The sequence below is a fragment of the Misgurnus anguillicaudatus genome, chromosome 7 (genome assembly GCF_027580225.2).
Source record: "Misgurnus anguillicaudatus chromosome 7, ASM2758022v2, whole genome shotgun sequence".
NCBI classification, from domain to species: domain Eukaryota; kingdom Metazoa; phylum Chordata; class Actinopteri; order Cypriniformes; family Cobitidae; genus Misgurnus; species Misgurnus anguillicaudatus.
In genome coordinates, this window is record NC_073343.2 from 33,674,149 (window position 1) to 33,693,797 (window position 19,649).

The window sequence follows — 19,649 nt, forward strand, 5'->3', positions numbered from 1 at the left end:
TGGATCTGAAAATTATGCACCTGTAGATTTTCCAGCTCTCCTTCCAGATTATTGACCTCATTTGTCATGTACAGTGGAAAGGTGGCTTTAAAGTAACCATACTGATTTTAAACCAGTCAAAGATGACCGGCGGGCCGGATAAACATGATTGGAGGGCCGCATTTGGCCCGTGGGCCACCAGTTGACTAGCCCTGCTATAGACAATTGTCAATGATTGTTTTATTTCTTTGTGATTCTCTGTGGTTGCCTATGTTTTGACAACGCCGTTTTATTTGGACAATTATTTCAATGTATCTACTGCTATTTCAAGTGTTAAGTTTTAATTAATTTTAGATATGACTTTTAAATTTGTTTAATAACACTTGGCCGATTTCTAAGTTATGAGCCTGTTGTATAATACTTTATTATCCTTCTTAAAATAAGTGGAGAAAATAGAAAAAGTAAAAAAGTCCTTACTGATGCCACTCTCTCTATGATTTCCAGTAATCTGATTTCATTTAGATAATCTCATCCTCTTATCTCATTACAAAAAGAAACACAAGATGAGAGAGATGATACCACAAACAATGAGCAATGAGAAAAAAAATTAAATGCATTTAAATCAGTCTCTTTATTTAACTCCAGCTGCTATTCCTCAATATTAATATTACTGAATCAATTAAAATATTAAAATCCAGACACTTCAGCATTTCAGATCAGATTGTATCATTAAATCAGAATTCAACTATTTAGCATGTATTTTATGTAGTTTTCATGTGCATTTCTGATATTTTGTCCACATCATATCTATTGTGCCACATGCAAAGTAAAGCAACTATTGGTTTGTAACATTGTGGAGTACAGTTTTTAAGGTGTCTTAGAGAAACTCTAATGACAAGGACAATCTTTATTCTGACAATCTGACACGAGGCAAAATACAGTCTTTCCAAAACATTAATGACCTCATTTGAACAGAAAAGTAGCGTGCTTTATAAAGCTGGAATTTATGGCAGGGCTGCAAATAGAAAAGAGTCTCTTCTCAAGGTCCATGCACTTTTACAAGAGGAGGTCATTTTACTGGGCCAGGTGCTTCATACTGTGCAAATATTCTTTCCTCATAATTATTCCATATTCGAAATAATAATGCCTTAAAATACGCTATTACCTGCACACAAGAGCATTTTTATGAACACTTGCATGAACCATTAAATCTTTATTGGCAGTTTCAGGGTTTGTGACGTAGATTTCCAGTTCATACCCTTAAAAAAATGGAGCCATTATTTAAAAAAAAGGGTGCAATATCCCACATTAAACCATGGGCCTGTTGAATGATTTATTCTGATTGGTTGAGAACTGTTTCACGAGTGTTGATTATTTTTCTGTAAAATGCACACCTGACCTGTCAAATGTCTTAAAATAACCATCAGAGCAATGTTTGTGGAATTTAGTGTGGTGCATTAATGAAAAGCTTTGAGTTTTAAATGATTTTGATCAACAACTAATATCTATTTCTGATAACAGTTAAAGGGATAAAGTTCACACAAAAATGAAATTCTTGTGATTGTATTGTTCAAATCATTTGCTTAAAAGTGTGCACAAGCTATACAAACTAATTCCATGTGACTTGTGCTGTAAGTTTCAAGTGTCAATACGAATGGGTTTAGAAAAAAAAAAACTTAAATATAATCCATTCTTGTATGAAAGTCTTAAGTGTTCTTTTAAAACTTGAGAAGAGGTGGTCAGTTAAAAAAAAAAATCTGTTTTGGTTCCAAAGAACAAATTATTTTTGGCAAAACTAACCCTTTGAAGAATGGCAGCTATAATGTTTTTATTTAGTCAATACTTGAAAATCAAAAGATTATATGTGACCCTGGACCACAAAACCAACTGTAAGGGTACATTTTATTTTAAAATAATTGAGATTTATACATCATCTGAAAGTTGAATGAGCTTTTCATTTGTTAGGATAGGACAATATTTGGCCGAGATACAACTATTTGAAAATCTGGAATCTGGGGTGGAAAAAATTTAAAGAATCGCATTCAAAGTTGTCAAATGAAGTCCTTAGCAACTGCATCCACTCACAAAACCATAGTTTTGATATATTTACGGTATGAAACTTACAAAATATCATCATGGAACATGATCTTTACTTAATATTATAATGATTTTTGGCATTAAATAAAAATCAATCATTTTGACGAATACAATCTATTGCTATATACCTGTACGACTTAAGAAAGTTAAAGTTTTGTGGTTCAGGGCCGCAAATGTCATATTCTCCTTAGGGTAGCTTTACTGACCATGCACTTAAACTTTCTGTACTGGTAGGACTTTGTGAGCAGGATGGAGGAGACAGTGATACCTTGTCAGTGTAGGTGGCGTTGTTGAGCACCAGCAGTGGAGTGAAGATCTGAACTGTGAGATCTGTGCTTAGAACTTCTTTCTGCTGGAGATGAAGCATGTGTTTGAAACAGCGATCCCACAGCGAAGCAACTTCACCTGAGAGATACGATCTACACACAAAAGCACTTGTCTTTAAAAGCCATATCATAACCAGAAAAAGAAAAACATTGCCAAGTAGACCGAAATTATTGTAAACCATCAAATAATCTGCATGCAAATAATTACAATCAATCAAGCAAGTCATTCAAAGATTTTCTTATGCTATATATAAATAAATGTGTGAAATTAGTAAACAAATATTTTACTATTAACTGTTTCACTGTGACCCTGAACAAGCTGAATTAATAAGCTTTTTATTGATGTATGGTATGTTAGGATTAGACAATATTTGGTCTAGATACAACTATTTGAAAATCAGGAATCTGAAGGGCCAAAAAAAAAAAGTTGTTAAAATGAAGTCTATAGCAACACATATTAATAATAATAAATACATTTTTGATATACAGTATGTGTTTAAGTAAAATTATGGTTAACGCATTGTCTAAAGCGCACAGCGCAACGTCTTAATGGGCGTGCCCGAATCCACTTTTGCTAATTTAATGACGGGGAAAATGGTTTGTGTGCCGAGCGCATGGTTGAAAAGGGTTGGTCCTATTGTAATGGGAGTACTTTGGGCGTAACGTGCAATAAACCAATGAGAGTCTCAGCTTTCATCCCCTTTAAAAGCCAGTTGCGCTGGCGCTATGTCTAATCCCTATTTAGATGACGGACTTTGTAAACTGAAAAACTAAGCGGAGGTAAAAAGAACACCAGTTTAAGATTAATGTTAAATAATTGTGTTGTTTTTCACTTGTATTGAAATTGTTATGTTATTATTAAAACCTTTTTACCCGTTTTCTTTTAGTCATGGAAGTAAAAAATCTGGCTTTTAATTGCTTGTGTATGGCTATCCAACATCATCAAAAAAATAATAATTATGTATGTAAGAAAAAAACTGTATTCTAAAAAAACTTTATTTGTAACAAACAGGAGATAAAGAATTTACAAACGTCTCTCCGCGCATTTCAGCACTTGGACAGCGTCACAAGGTTTTTTTAAAGCATTACTTAAAATGTTTCTCATCTCACCATATCCACAGGTACAGTGTCATCATACACAATAAATCCGTGAGGTAGCATTTAAAAAAACCATTTAAAAACAGATGCATTTGTTTAAAGCAAAACATTAAATTACTTACCAGGCTGCAGGTGAAGCAGCTCTTTACGCCTTCTAACGTCTCATAATCAGTCCTCATTTATGTCCAAGAGACTCAATAATAAACTTTTACATTCAATCCTTTAATCTTTCATATTTAAAAGCGTTTTGTGCTGCTGCGCATTCATGTATGTGATGAGCAAACCCGCGTTGTCGTCCTGTTTATAGGCGCATATAACTAATGTGCTCTTTAAATAACAAAAACATATTGCGCCATTGACTTTAGACCAGTTTTTTGTTGGTCAATGGCGTAGTCTATTTTAGTTGCCTCAAAATAGCAACGAGCCAACAATGCGCCTGAACACACCTCGTTTTCAGACCAGAACGCCCATGGGCGCAAAAGGGGGCGCAAATTCATTTGCTATTTAAACAACGTGGCGCTAAACGTGAAAATTATAATTGCGCAGGGTGGAAACTAGCAAAATACACTTGCGTCGTGCATTGCGCCGGGTGTAAGATAGAGCCCTCTATATTTTTTAATTGGCCGACAGGCTTCTGTGTGAACACATCCCGTAAATGTTCTGGGATCACTCCCAGAAAGAGGATCTAGTAACTTTGCCATAAAATACCAGGAAAGCGTGAATAAGATCCAGAAATAATGCTGTAAGGGGCGTGCTGTAGTGAGGACGCGCCTGTCATCGCAACATGAAGTTATGGTTCAGCTCTTTAAAACGAAGGGTTTACATGCAGATTAACATTTACGATGAGAAATGTCTGCAAACTGTACTGAAACAGAAATCAGGGAGCTCGTCAAACATCCACTCTGAAGCTAAAACGGTGTGTTACGTGCTCCTTTATAATCTTATCATAAACAAAAATACATGCAGAGTGGTTTCTGGAGAATGCAGATGCATTTTCTATGTATTTTTTGTAATGTCTGTGTGAAAATGGCTAAACTGACATGGTGAGGCAAAAGTTACTGACTGCAGCCTTAAGAAAATGAGAGTCATACTTAACACAGCAGGTAAAAAGCTGATGCCTCTAGAGTTCACACTATACCTGATCTGGTCTGGCTTAGAAGCTGATGACCAGTGAGTGTTGATTAGATCACTAGATAGTAGGCATCCCTGAGGCAGATTACTGCACAGCAGGGGTAACTGCTGAAGAATCACAGCTCCACACGCCTGCAGGTCCACATCATCCAGATGGCCACTTTCACTGCATTTACTGAAAAACGTCATTTTTACACACACATACAGAAATACTTCAAACCACATAAACATTACATTACATTTCTAATATTGAACACAAAATATATTTTATTATAATAAATTTTATCTATAATAAAATTAAACATAAAAATGGCTGTTTTTCTTAAGAAGAACAATGACAATACACTAGCTGAGTATCCTTCACGGTGACTTTATTTGTGTTTTGAAATAATTAGCTTGAACAACTTGATGGAAACGCACCTAATTCGCATTTGTTTGTTTTTTGTTTGCAAATTTTGAAAAGATTTGATTCACGTTTGTATGGAAAGCCCACCACTGACGCCTTGTCTGTGCAATAAAAACTGCATCAATGCATAGGAAAAGGTCAATATCGAAACAAGCTTTGTCGTCGAATGACATATACAGGTTGCAATTCACGTCTGGTTTTGCTACAACACATCATTACACAACATGAAGCTTGCGCTCCAATATTATCATTACTTTCCCTATGCATCGTCTCTACTAGGGAAGCTGCGATCAGGATTTTTGCAATTGCGACTGGATTCAGGAGCCCTATGATGACAAAAGTAAATAGATAGATCGGTTCATGAGATCGGCAAATTTAGCGAGTACCGAGTCATTTAATGCCGTGATCGTCCAATACAATTTGCGGCCGGTGGATCGGAGCATCCCTAGTCACTATACACTTCAGTCGGTAGCAATAATGTCCCAGAAACTGGTTTGACAACCACTAACAAACAACATAAGATGATCCCTGCGCTCAAAACTCTGTTTTCCTGATGAGGCTATGGATTAAATAATATAATGTATAATATAAATAATATATTATATTATATTTATATTATAATATAATGTATAATATAAATATAATAATTAGATAAATAATGTTGGGAATGTATTTTCAGTTTCTTGCACAGGCCAATCGATTTACTTCATAACACTTCAATATATTGTCAGAAGCCACTGCTGTGAATTATTAATTTATGATAATTAATAATGTTCATTTTTAAAATATCTGCTTTTTTAACAGCACCTTGCATTACGTGATTCACAAAAAAAAACACAGTTACCGGTAAATATTCACTTTTGTGTATTCTACACACATTTTAAACAGAGCACATAAATTGGCACATAAATCAATTTGAAATGTTTTCTTTTAAACAGCATTTTGATAACTGAACAACAACAATTAGTTAGTATTACAATGATCTGTGATTCAGAACGCCTTAGAAACCAAGATGATTTATTGCTATGTGTTGTTGGTGCCAAACTAATGGTACTTAATTTATATTGAGAGCACTTAAAGGCAGGATTATGCAATTTCCTTTGAATCTGTGAACACTACGGCATCAATGAGAGGATGCCGATTTGAACAAGAGAAGAAAACATTGTATCTGTCTGACCTGATAACATCTCTGAGTTTCTGTTCACTGACTGTGCAGCTCTGGTAGATGCTCATATCTTTAGCAGCGAGACGTCGCTCAATGCTGTCTAGAAGATTACACAATCCTTCCAAGGAGAGCCTGGGGAAATTCACAAAATAAAACATTGTTCAAACCAAATATTTTAATTGGGTAAAGTGTATTTAGCACATAATCATCATAAGTAGGCTTTCCTCTTACATATTTTTAAGTGCAATTATTATTTTGTTGTTAAATTAGCCACTTGCATGCATTTTCTCTGATCAGGTAGTTATCAGAGACATCGGGTTTTGCATGCATTTCAAGTGCAGATAATTAGATTTAAATTTGTTTTGCTGACACATTTACAAACAAAATTCATGTGCAATACTCTGCACCAATGATTCAGATTAGGTACGTTTATTAAGAGAGTACCTTATAATTTTGTGTTGACTGTAACTCTTTCCCTGCCATTGACGAGTTAACTCGTTAATTAAGAGAAAACATTTCCCTGCCTGCCAATGGCGAGTTTTTCCAGCAAACCGTATTTCCGCTATTATCCACCAGGTGGCACTCTTACACAACTTATAAAACCCGGAAGCAACCCTTTAAGGCAAACAGTAACGGTACATTCACACGGGGCGAAAGTGTTAACGCTTCTCATTTACTTTTAATGGGTGATCTGAATTGCTGAACTGAATTGTGGGTTTCTCTATTTTTTAAAGTGCCAATGGTTGCATCAGCCAATCAGATCGCCTTATGCAAATAACCTAGTGCGAGCCAGACAATTACGTTTATGCAAGACCAGAGCATGTGTTGCTCTGTGTGAATGTACCGTAAGAACTCTATCAAAAGTCCTTCACAAAAATGCAGTTATCTGACCTTACATGGAGGTCACCATTTTGTGCCGCCATGTTTCTACAGAAGCCCTTATCGGACAAACATTTTTTACGACGTCTCAGACGATGAAATGTTTGTCCGGTGGTGGCTATCGTAGCTTCTTTATGCATTTCAAAAGCAAGGGTTGGGCAGTGGACTGAGCCGTTGGTTGCAATTTGCAACCTCACCACTAGATGCCGCTAAAATTTACACACTGCACCTTTAAATATGGGTATTTTTCTTCAAAAATACAAATTTCTTAGCAAAAAGCTGAAATAATTGCATTTTTGTGAAGGTTATGTGAAGGTTATGTGAATTTTGTTAGAGATCAGATTCAAAACGATTATTAAAACATACACAGAGTTTAAAATGAGTAAATCATTTTTTTGCTTCAGTTTTTTATAAGTTGGGTAAGTGCGCCATCTAGTGGATAACCGTGATATTACAGATTAAGATAAAACCTCATCAGGAACACATTTTTATGCAAACGTTTTCTCTTAATTGACGAGAAAACTCGTCAATGGCGGGGAAAGAGTTAAAAATGCTGGGGGGGAAAGATAAAGGGATAGTTCACCCAAAAATTCTGTCATCATACTCACTCTCATGTTGCTACAAACCTATAGGCCTATACATTTCTTTGTTTTGATTAACACTGAGGAAGATATTATTCACAGTAGGAAAAAATAATACTATAGAAGTCAATAGGGCCTTTGATCGGTTTAGTTAAAAGCATTCCTCAAAATATCTTCCTTCGTGTTCATCAGAACAAAGACATTTATACAGGTTTGTAACAACATCAGAGTGAATAAATGATTACAGAATTTTTGTTTTTGGGTAAACTACCCCTTTAAGGATGGTAAAACCCTATTGTGTTTATAAATATAATGTAAAAATACTCAATTGAAGCATTGGTGACCCTGCTGCCCTTTTCAGGTGTAAAATGAGACCTTTCTTAGCAGAGAGAGGCTGTAGAAATGCGAAATATTGTTTGTGTCTCATTTTTAGTGAATTTATATCTTTCTCATACTGATGTATTAAGCACTTGATGACCCTTATAGAAAAAACTTGTACAAAACCAGACTCGGTCTGCAAATCCCAAAACCCCCACAACATAAAATGGGAAAAAGAATTTATGACAATCTATAATGGGCTCCGGGGTCAGGGGCCACCAAACAATCGCTGCCTCTCTTTGGCAGGTTGTTTCCTGGAAACACCCTGATTAAGCTGCCGGTGTGAATTATATCCATGACATTCTGTCGAGCACAATCCATCTGGGCAAAGTCCTCTTTACAGCGACTAAAACAGCCAACCACCTCCCCCCCCGCTCCGTCATCATCTTCCCCTCCAGTTTATTCACCGCGGCTCTTCAAAACACCAAACACACCCAAACAGCACCTGATTATAGAGTATTATTGGCAACATCTACAGGTGTTTGCTCTCCAGACTATTTATGAGGTGCATCTTCTCTATATTTCACCGATTTGTTTTCTCCATATGAGCAATTATGCTTCCTCTAGCGTATAATCTGGTCTACCTTAGAAATAAACACATCACATCTTTCTTTTAAATTCTGTTTCTGAATAGCTCAGACTCATATTGAGTTACAAACGTGTTAGAGAAAAAATAAATAGGTGAGGACGCAGATTCATTACAAATTTGGCATCATACTTGAAAGGTCTTCACACTGGATCCATTACACGCTATTTAACTGATGATCTCTTCTTTTACAAAAGACACAACCACAATGGGTTAGTGGAAAGATCAACTGAAGCACATCAAGATCTTTGAAAACACAACCTCGTGCCATCATACGAGAGCCTAAGAGGACAGCTTCATGAAGGGAATGCTTAAAAGAATACAACGATACGCTCTCCTTTATAGACCTGTGCACATGACGGCCTTGACTCCACATTTCGCATCATGCACATAACAGTATTTACTAACTGCTAAGATTGAGACAAACAGTTTCTCCTTCTCTCGCTTTCACGCACAATAATGTTATAAGAGCTTTGTTATCACCCTGACCTCCTTGCAAGGCAACAAACTCACCCTCACATACATGTTTTCTATGCCAATGCGTCTGTTTTTATACCAAAGTTATTAAAATGTAAAGGTCCTACAATACCTGAAAAAGAAGTACAGTTCCCTCTGCATCTTAGTGATGCCCACACTTTCACTCCTCAGAACACGCTATGGAGCCGAGTCTACTGGGATTGGTCAAATCTCCCGTGGAGAAAATTGCTCTGTTACAGCATTATCTGGGATTAGGACAATAATGTTGGATTCGGGGTCTGAGCCTTCAGTACAAGACGTCCTAAAGCCACATCTGAGCCCCACTGAGTAAGCAGGATGCTAGTTCATTATATCTGTACAGCCATGTACACGCTTCTCCTCCCAACAAAACCATAGACAGATAAAAACCTTGCAGTTATTATTCCTTTAGTAGAAATCCTGCTGCTGTTTTATCATGAATAAACATTATTAGCTTTCTTTCTTCATTACAACTAAACCTGCAGAAATTAAAATCAAGTCATCAAGTCAAATTCTATGATGATGGCATCGAGTGGACAGTTCTACCATAATACCAATTCCTTAGGAAATATTAACTTTGAAATAGTTGTAAATAATAAATATTTAAATATTCTTACATTTATTTATTTATTTAAGCTATACAAACATGAAATACATGAAAATACTGGGATAAATGCACATATAAACAATTTTAAACAAAAAAGTAAGGATAAAAAAAGTAAAAGGTAATTCACAAATATATTTAGGACTAAATTAAGTTAAAAATGTATAATATTGTATTTTGTATTGTATCATGTTGTAGCATTTTTATTTTTTGGTATTTATAGTATTTTTTTTACCATTTATAGTATTTATTTTACTAATTTATTTCATTAAACTTAATGAGTATGGATTTGTTAACACTCTAAAATAAAGTTGTATTTGTTATCATTAGTTAATAATAACCCAACAAACACAATACTTCTACAGTATCTTAGTTGATGTTACTTTTAGCTATTGCTAATACATTAGTTAATGGAACAACTGTATTGGCATTAACTAACATTAACAAAGATTAAATGCATAAAGTTGCTTACTGCCAGTCGATTTTAACTAATGTATTTACTATGTTAACAAAGCCTACCTTATTATAAGGCGTGACCATATATTGTAAAATATGAAGTATGCAGGCACAAACAATATTCTCATAGCATTTAACTGCTAAAATGTTTTTACGTAATAAACCTAAAAATTAATAGCAGCTGAATGCATTGTAGATTTATCACATTAATCTCTCTCATAAACCAGGGACACATTTAATGACTGTCAGACCGATTAGGAATGTCATTTGGTCTTAACGACCATACCCAGTTGGACCAAATCTGTTCCAGTTGTGCTCAGATTGTTGCCGCTAACATATACATTTGTGAAGTGTGTTTAGACTAGGATGTTTTAGCTAGTCATTAAGTTTGTCTCTGGCTTAAGTCCGTATAAAGTGTGATATTAAATGTGTTCTCAGTTTGTCACACCACAGAAAACATTTTTTGTTAATTGCCAGCCAAATTAGAATGATGAAAATAAGTTATCAAAATCTTGGACAAGTCGTCAGGATTCTCTGCTCTCAAACGGGGGGACGTGTACACTAAAGCATTTAAACCAAGCGTGCCGCACAAGCCCTAAAAAGTGAAGAGAGCGAGGGTGGGGCCTTGATTTCACAACTTTATTTTCTACTCACCGCTGCGCAGGACTGGTCCCAAAATCTCTACTGCGCAGACACAAGACTCAAGATGTCAGCGCCGTATCGGGACACTGACGGCTTCACTTTTCACCAATGGAAGAGAGCGAACCGGCGTCGTCCATCTTTTTTACAGTCTATGGTTTAAACGTGGCTGAAAACGCCAGGCGGACACACACTGTAGGTTCTTGCCAGCTTTCTTCAGCTGAGCGCTTTGGTTGCTATGATACTTCTGCTTTTTTATGTCATTGAACAATACGCCGATTGGTTGTTGAGATATTTGTCCCGCCCCTCCTCCACTGTGATTGGACAGCCAAGTGAGAAGTGACATTGACGAGCTGAACATGTTTCAACTCTTGGCACTTAGGGTAGAAAAAACGGGGAGTGCCGGTTCTCAGCGCGGACAAAACCCACCAGCTGCTGCCATTTTTGAAAAGCGCGGCGCTTCCTTGAAAACATATGCCAGCCGCCAGTGTAAACACCTTGGTGTGCACGCCCCCTTAGAGAAAAAGTGAGTGGGTCCAATATCATTGTTCTTAAAAAGTGGGTGGGGCTTGTCCCACATAAATGTTTCTGATGCCCATGCTTTACACAGACTTTAAACAGTATTGTTAGGCTGTTCTGATGGTTTATGTGATTCCTGATTACTTTTGGACAAAAAACTGAAGCAATACAGTACCTTTCGGAAGGTTCGAGAGGATCAGGTCTTCCAAACTGCTCCTGTGTGCCATTGTTGCTTTGAATGGGTAATACACTCTCCCTGTTAACTGTATCATCTCTTAAGGTGTGATCCCCCTGGTACCTTTCAGGTGGTAAAACTGAAATATCACTCTCTTTATGCACTGAGGGATCTGGTCTACTTTCAACAGCTGGACTGGGAATGCTGGGATGTCTGCTTTTAGCGAGATCTGAAATGTGCACCGTGCAATGTAAGTGCAATACCTAAAATGTGTTAATTTTTCAAAGAAATTCTACAATTTAGCTGAGAAATGACAATGCAAGTTGAAAAATTTTGAAATCTTGAATTGCATGTAGGAGGAAATTCGCACCTGAAAGATTTTGATGTCCTATCGCCGATTCACTTTCATCCTCCGCAGACAGTGGCTCATCCTCACCTCTAGAACTTCCGTATTGAGAGGAATCTCTCGGATCAGTAGTATCCGGTGAAGGACTGTGGGTCGGACACCGCTCTAATGACACAACGGCTGCAGGCCTCTTCAAGGTCACAGATCGAGAGGACACTTCAGCTTCCTTTAAGGCTGTGCGAGCCGAATTGAGATCCTCCCGTCTACAGGACTTTCCTTCCCTCCGAGAGATGTCAGAATCAGACTCCATCTGCTGCACGTCACCCATACGTCCCCCCTCAAGGCAATCACCTGAGTTTATAATGTCATTGGATAAGACAGCAGCATCTTTGGCTTTTGAAACATGGGGTTGCATTAAAATGGCACTTTGAAGAAGACTTTGAGGAGGAGAGAGTGAAGGGTGATTAGGTTTGAGCTCTGTCCAAGATGGTGACCGTGTGGTTATGACGCCATCTTCTCTGGATTTGTTGGGAGTCAAGTGACCGATGCAGATGTCCGTTGTCTGTGACGGTACACATGTTGTGGGGAGAAGGAACCTGCTTGATTGCTGTGAAGATGTAACATTTATAAGATTATTGGTAGTGAAAGACAGCAGTTGAAAACATGTTTTAAATTTGTCCATAAGTTGCCCCACTGTGTCGTTCCCAACCCGTAGGATTTTTTTCTTCCATGGAATAATAAAGGAGATGTTAGGAAAGTTATATATGGTTCTTGTTTCCACATGTTCCAATTGAACAGACTAACATTGCTTTTTAATCATAAAAGTATTTACATGACTTATGTACAAGTACAAGCACCTATTATGGCCTTTTTACAAGATGTAATATAAGTCTTAGATGTTCCCAGAATGTGTCGGTGAAGTTTCAGTTCAAAATACCCAACAGATCATTTATTTTAGCATGTCCAAAATGCCCCTATTTGGGCGGGAGCAAAAACTCACTATTTTAATGTCTGTACCTTTAAATGCAAATTAGCTACAGCTCCTAACTTCCTTACAAACAGACAGTGAGCACTTTCAGTTCAAATAGATCTGATTAATATAGTCTGAGACAATAGTATCTAGTGGACAGAGTACAACTCACTGAGGGTGGAATTATGGTAATGCAGGACTGTTAGTGGGTGGGGCTACATCAATGTGACCTCATATTGATAAGAGGATCAAAACGGCATGTCTAATGTGACTGCTTTGGTTCAATAGGGATCAAAAATAAAGGAGCGGGTGGATTTTTTCATCGTAGGGTGGTTGCCAACACTGACAACACACAATGGCCCTCATTTATCAAAAGTGCGTACACCAAATTTCCAGCGTACACCCAAAACCATGGTGACTTTGAGATTTATCAATATGGACGTTGGTGTACAGCACGCTCAAATAGTACGCCAGCTCAGGAGGTGGTGTACGCACGTTTTGAGTTAGGAAATGCACAGAAAAAAATTCCTAACACAACAAAACGCACTGACAAACTAAAATATATGATATATTATGACCCACTGTAAAACAACAACAACAACAACATAGTAATTATAAACTTAAGTGTTTTTTTTTTGCAACATGAACTACAATGTTTAATTTGTGTGACTTTACCAAACCATTTGATTTGTATGCATATGTATTCCTTAAGTTGCGAGCCGTTTCAGGGTAGAGCACGTGAGCGGATCGGAGCGTTGAACGGTGCGGTAATACCATCAGAGCGCCTTTTTCCGAAAATTCAGCTCGCTCAGCACCGCTCGTTGAACCCAGAACGCCCTTTGATAATTTGCTAGTTCGAGAATCTGTAAAAACGTCTAGCAATAAGAATTCAAGCCTTGGCTTATACATAAATGTAAAGTAAAAATCAAAGTTAAGATTGGACAGGAAGAAAACATTGAAAGGGAGTGCGGAGAGACTGTAAAAGTTAGCAAATATTCATCCTGGAATCTGAAGCGGCACATTGCAAGAAAGCACAAGGATGTGCTACGAAAACATGGTAATAATGCATCAAAAGGTAAGCTAGTTACATACCATTTGATGATAAATAAATAGCTACACATGAATAGGTAAGGTAAAATTCTTGTGTTGAATGGAGCCATAAATCCGATCATGATGACATGCGAACAAAATCATGGCCACAAATTATCTTTTATGCTATATGGACACTTCTTTTTCTTATTTAGTCTAAAGTATGGCCATAAATTTAGAATTTGTTCCCAATTTTCAACTGTTTGTTCCTTGGAATTAATTATTATAATATTTTGTAATTACTATTACAATTATTATTACTTCAAATTATGAATTAGCCTAGTTAAACATGTGGATGTCGTGGAAACAAATTGTTGAAACACACTACCAAAAGTACTACATCATTTTAAAATATTATTAAAAAAAAACTTAATTTAAGCAGACATAGAATTTAGATGTAGACAACAGTAAATAATAATAATAATAAATAATTATTCTTTCAAATATCAATAAGCGTCATTAATAATAAAAATAATAATACAAATATTACAAAATTGTCATGCAATTATTAATGTGTCTTTTATCCCACTCTTTAAACTCCCAAATAAAACAATTTTGTCTTCCGCGTGTCAATGGCGTGAAATGAGGGCGTGGGGGAAGCGGAGACTTGAATTTATATGGGCGTGTTATTCTAATGACGATCGTTTTCAGCCGCGGCACTTATGAACAGCAGGTATTGCTTACACCTGAATTTCAAAGGTACGCACAGCGTCATAAATCAGGCGGTGAGAGGAGTGTAAGCATAATCTTACTAGAAAATTTTCACTGGCCCCAATAAAAAAATGTCAGTGTCACATATTTAAAAATAATAATTCAAAAGTCAAATATAATTGTATACATATACAACAGACATGTTCCAATGAATAAAGGCTCCCAACTTTTCTGCTTGTCAGCAAACCGTGCAAAATATTGCATTGTTTCTTTTGTCGTGTTTTACTTAAGTAATTGTCTGCTTCCAAGATGTTAAATAATATACATTGATTAAAATATATTAGAGTGAATGAGGGTGAAGAACTGGCCCGATCGGGCAAGTGACAATACTTTTTACTTGCCCGAACGTCTCTCACACTTGCCCCGGGCCACCGGGCAGTCCTTTATGTTGAGCCCTGTATGTGGAATGATACTAATTAATGTCTTTGTGTAAATTTATTGTTTAAAATGGTCCGCAAATGTGCGTTTCATATATGTTACCCGTGAGCCGTGACCTTTTGATGTCATTACGCAATTACGTGAGGTCGCGCTGGCTCGTCACACAGCCGGAGAAAGAAGAGAAGTTGTGGTTTAAATCTGCATATTATTTATTTTTCTTGCCAAAAATGACAATCGTTTCGCTAGATAAGACCCTTATGCCTCGTTTGAGATCGTTTAGAGTCTTTTGAAGCTGCATTGAAACTGCAATTTTAAACTGCATTAAAACTGTTAAGTATTGGGGTCCATTAAAGTCCATTAAAATGAGAAAATTATCAATATAAAATGGTGAAAAGTGTTTTATATAACTGAAAATCATGATTTTCTGTTGTCTGAATTGCTATGTTACCATGTTACAAAGAACTGGCAGTCATAACCAAACTATCTCTCCCTCTTTCTCCTACACAATAACATGACAGTCGACCCTGTTCCTCTTCCTTGGTAGCAGAGTTTGACGTAAGAAAGATTAGAAAGAATTCGAAACATTCGTGTGGGTTATATACTTTTCAGTTTTTAGATACATTTATTCTATAAAGCAAAATCTTATATAGCATATCAAAATATTTAAAAAGTTTTTGTATTTTTTTTTCAATATTGTGCAGATCCATTTGAGTAAAGTTCTTTTGAATACAAATGACAGTTTGGGAAATTTTTAATTAAAATAAAAAGTTGAAAGATCTTTTAAAAATATTTGCAGCAATGTGCTATGCTGCTTTCTGTAATCGAAAAAATGAAAGAAAGACTACGGAAAACAAAAAGCATGTCAAGTACACTGACTCAAGAGGATTAATAAGTGCTAAAATTAATTGCCTGGTCAAGGATGCCTCATTGCCAGTAAGTGGAAGCTAAATTTCTGCTATATCATTCTCTCATTGCTTTACTTCCACTAGTCCTTGGCCTCAGAACTCAACCCTGACAATTCAGGTTATAGTGGCTCCTTTTCAAATTAACTTTCATCCAAAACATTTCAAGGTATCACATATTGTGGCTTTATACAGACTGACTAGGATTTTTCTTAGTCAAGGTTAGATTTTTTTGCAGACCGTCTGTTCTGCCAAGTGCACCGAGATCAGTGTCTTAACTTTCAATCTTATTAACAATCCTTCACTCCCAAACTCTGTTTCATGACAGAAATCCCGCTCTATAGGCGAATGAGAGTGGCGGATGGGTTCGGAGAAAAATCCAGCACGCACGATGAAAAAAACATGGCTTCTGTTTCTTTTCTGATAAGGGTCTTAAATACCAAGCCGTTAGCTGCTTAATAACATCCACTGTAAACCACGCGCTCCGGCTGGCAGATCCAGTGTAGAAGTAAAAAAAAAGAAAAGAAAGGAGTGAGAGGAAAAGTTAATTTCTTGGCTGAGTGATTCCATCGCTAGCTGCAGGGCAAAGTAGAAAGTGTTTCGCTAAAGTAGCAATTGATTCTTCTATCAATCTGCGGCACGCGCCTGCTCTTCCAAGGAATATATTAAATATGAAAATCATATCCCGTTATCATGGCTTCCCAGCTTTCAGGCTGGTAAGCTCCCCTTAATGAATGCTGCAGCCTCGGGGACATGCACGCAGCCAGTGGTGGCGCGTATGCATAATGGAGCGATTCCTCCCATCCCTGCTCATTACAATATCGACGGGCTGGATGGGGGGGGGGGGTGCAGCACAGTCACAAGTGACTGCTCTAGACGGTATGCTCCAAGTCATTATGAGCTGTCTTCCACATTTCATCCGAGAGAACTCGAGTCGCTTGAAGAGAGGGAAAGCTGCAGCCACGGGCTTGAACTACACGGGTGACGCGGGCGAAGCGGCTAGGATTAGACACCTGCGGTAGCACAGATACCACCAGCGAAACGAACAGCCTCACGGCCACTGCCGAACAATCTACATAACGCTGACTTTCAAGCATATTGTTTTAGCTGTCGTACAAATGAGGGGCTGCAGGAAAACTTAATATACGGGTTGTATTCGTTCGTACAGACCTACTCTTTCCTGTACACTTTTCCAATTATTTTTATTCTTTGTAAAAGTCATTTGTTTTAAGACTGTGATACTCTTTTGTTAAACCAAAGCAGTCATTTGAAGTCATTTGAGTGAAACAGTAATTACTTCAAGCACTTTCCAGTTTGCTTTTGATTATAAATTAATTGTGGCCTTTGAACACTGATACCCCACATACACTGTGAAAAGTGTCTCCTGACGAGAGCGGCTGAGCTGAATAACGGCTGTGGTATTCTTCTCTACAACTCTTAACTCTCTTTTGAAAAAACGACACACTTCCATTGGATCCCATCACAGCTCTGCACTTTTATCAAAGGCACACAGATAGCTTTGTAAATCTCCCACTGAACTGTAATTTCTATAGATGACACGATAATTTTCTCTTACCTCATTCGCTTCTGATTCCCCCCTGCTCTCCATTTTCTTCCTGCCTTTCTTCAGCCTGGTAATATGATTCTTGTACTCAATCTGAAATAAATTTAGTCAAATTACTACACACAGAACAATTTCTGAACTGGGTAAACAAAAAAATTACCCTTTATGGAGAAAACACTGCTTACAACTACAAATATGTGGTACTGCACAAGAAAAGGCTTTTAATCGGTTGCTTCGATAACACTTATCATTTTGATTAACTTGATCCAAATTTTTATTCAATAAAACATGGAGCAATGGAGAAATAAAATGGTTATGTGGCGCACCTAAGGCCACATTTACACTGCCTGTTTGAAGTGATTTTCCCCCTCAAGTAGCATAGATCGGATATGACCCACGGACGTGTAAGAAGGAAAAAAGCACATAAAATCTGATATTCACTGATCAGTTTCGGGCCTCATTAGGGCTGTCACAATGATTAAATAATCGTCTCATCACGATTGTTTGACTCAACGTGATGATTTCAGATCACCGCAATGATTGCACATTTCTTAAAAAAACACAAGGGGGAGCTGCAGCGCATGTATAAATGAGACCGTATCAAATGGCACTCCTTAACTGACAGTGTAACGCGATACATTGCAAAGCCATTCAATACAGTGGGAAAAACAGCATTTAAAGAAATGCTGCAAAACTTTGATAAGCAGTATTAACTTCCAGGTACAACTGTTCTGGTATAATCAGTTTATTTTGATTTCATTTTGACACTTTATTGTGTTTATTATATAAAGAATTTTCAGATTTTTAAAGATATATTCATTAAATAGTTACTTTTAAATATGTGTTATGTTTATTAATATTTACTGCCAGGTAAACCTTGCAAAATATTTAATTCAAATAAACACAACAATGTGTGAAAATTATTTAATGAACAAACAAAAAAATATGAGAATTAAATGTCAAAGCAGTAAAACAGACAACTAATTGTCACAATTGTCAAAGCCCTAACAGGCAATTAATCGTCATAATCATCACAATTTATTAGGCAATTAACCATCAGCTAAATTTCATAACTGTGACAGCCCTAGGCCTCATTCATGTGAAAATAAATCGGATATGAAATGGATACATGCTTTCGTGTCCCCAATGTAAGCGGACAGTTTGGATATTCCCATCTCAAGATGTGTCGTGCACCATTAAAATGTGACATGCGACGCTGGCAAATGATGTTAACTCCCGCGATCACATGACTCTTCTTAGCAGCGCACTGGAGGATGACGACTCCGCTTAGTGGACATAAGTTTTGTGTCTTGTTACAGAAATAAAGCTGTATAATCTTGTATAGTTAATTTGTCTGTTTCCATTGCATATCACAACATTTTACTTCCTCTGTGGTTTAAGATGTTCGGGGTCAGTATGTCTACCTTGAACTGTGTAGTGTAAATGCACATATCGGATACGAGTCACTTTTAAGACGGATACAGGATTGGGCATTAAGATTTGCACTGTAAACCCAGCCAAAAGGTAGTGCCCATCAGAATGTGAATCCTCTTAACAGTGCCTGCCAAGACTCTTCATCAGTTTGGTGAGTTAACCTGGCAGAGACGAAGATGCTGGGATTAACTCCAACTTTCCACTATTCTTGCAAAGCAATATCAATTCTTCCAAACAAGACCTGAACTTCAAACCATTTACACAAAAATATGATAATAGCACTCAAAGTGGTCCATACAGATACAAGCAAACAAATATTAGCATTATTAGGGAGTAATGAAGAAGAATAGGGAGCAAAAAAGTGACTATATAAGGTGATGTATAAATTTAAGTAATTATAATTAAGTCCAATAAGTGATATTGTTTGAATGGCAGGAAGATTAACAAGTATCCCTTATAACTGCAATTTAAAGATAACATGCAGCAACAACACAAATAAATACAACAAACCCACATGTGTAAAAAGAGGACAAAATGACTTCCTTCCGCAAAAAAGCGAAAATGAAAGGCACTTCAGTATCTGAATACAGGGCGATTAATTTGTGGTAGCGTAATTAAACAATTTGTCTAATTTGATATTAAGCTATGGAGCGCTGTTCAGTTTTAAGTGACAATCTGACGGAGCCGTTGTGTTCTTTTTCTCATTTGCGTGCAGTGATAAATGAGTGTTGGAGTGTTTGT

The 19,649-nt window shown here is 37.0% G+C and overlaps 1 protein-coding gene across 3 annotated transcripts in view; it reads right to left on the minus strand.

Moving 5' to 3' along the window:
- Positions 1 to 19,649, minus strand: part of kiz (kizuna centrosomal protein) — a 39,904-nt gene that overhangs the window by 16,740 nt on the left and 3,515 nt on the right. For 2 of the 3 annotated variants that reach the window (XM_055172078.2, XM_055172079.2), the window contains exons 4-9: positions 17,487 to 17,567; positions 11,885 to 12,467; positions 11,515 to 11,743; positions 6,215 to 6,334; positions 4,639 to 4,806; positions 2,345 to 2,495 (exon numbers count right to left, since the gene is read on the minus strand). In XM_055172078.2, coding sequence (XP_055028053.2) covers positions 2,345 to 2,495; positions 4,639 to 4,806; positions 6,215 to 6,334; positions 11,515 to 11,743; positions 11,885 to 12,467; positions 17,487 to 17,567 — 1,332 coding nt within the window. The remainder of the gene's footprint in view (positions 1 to 2,344; positions 2,496 to 4,638; positions 4,807 to 6,214; positions 6,335 to 11,514; positions 11,744 to 11,884; positions 12,468 to 17,486; positions 17,568 to 19,649) is intronic. The other variant, XM_055172080.2, reaches the window with a different exon arrangement.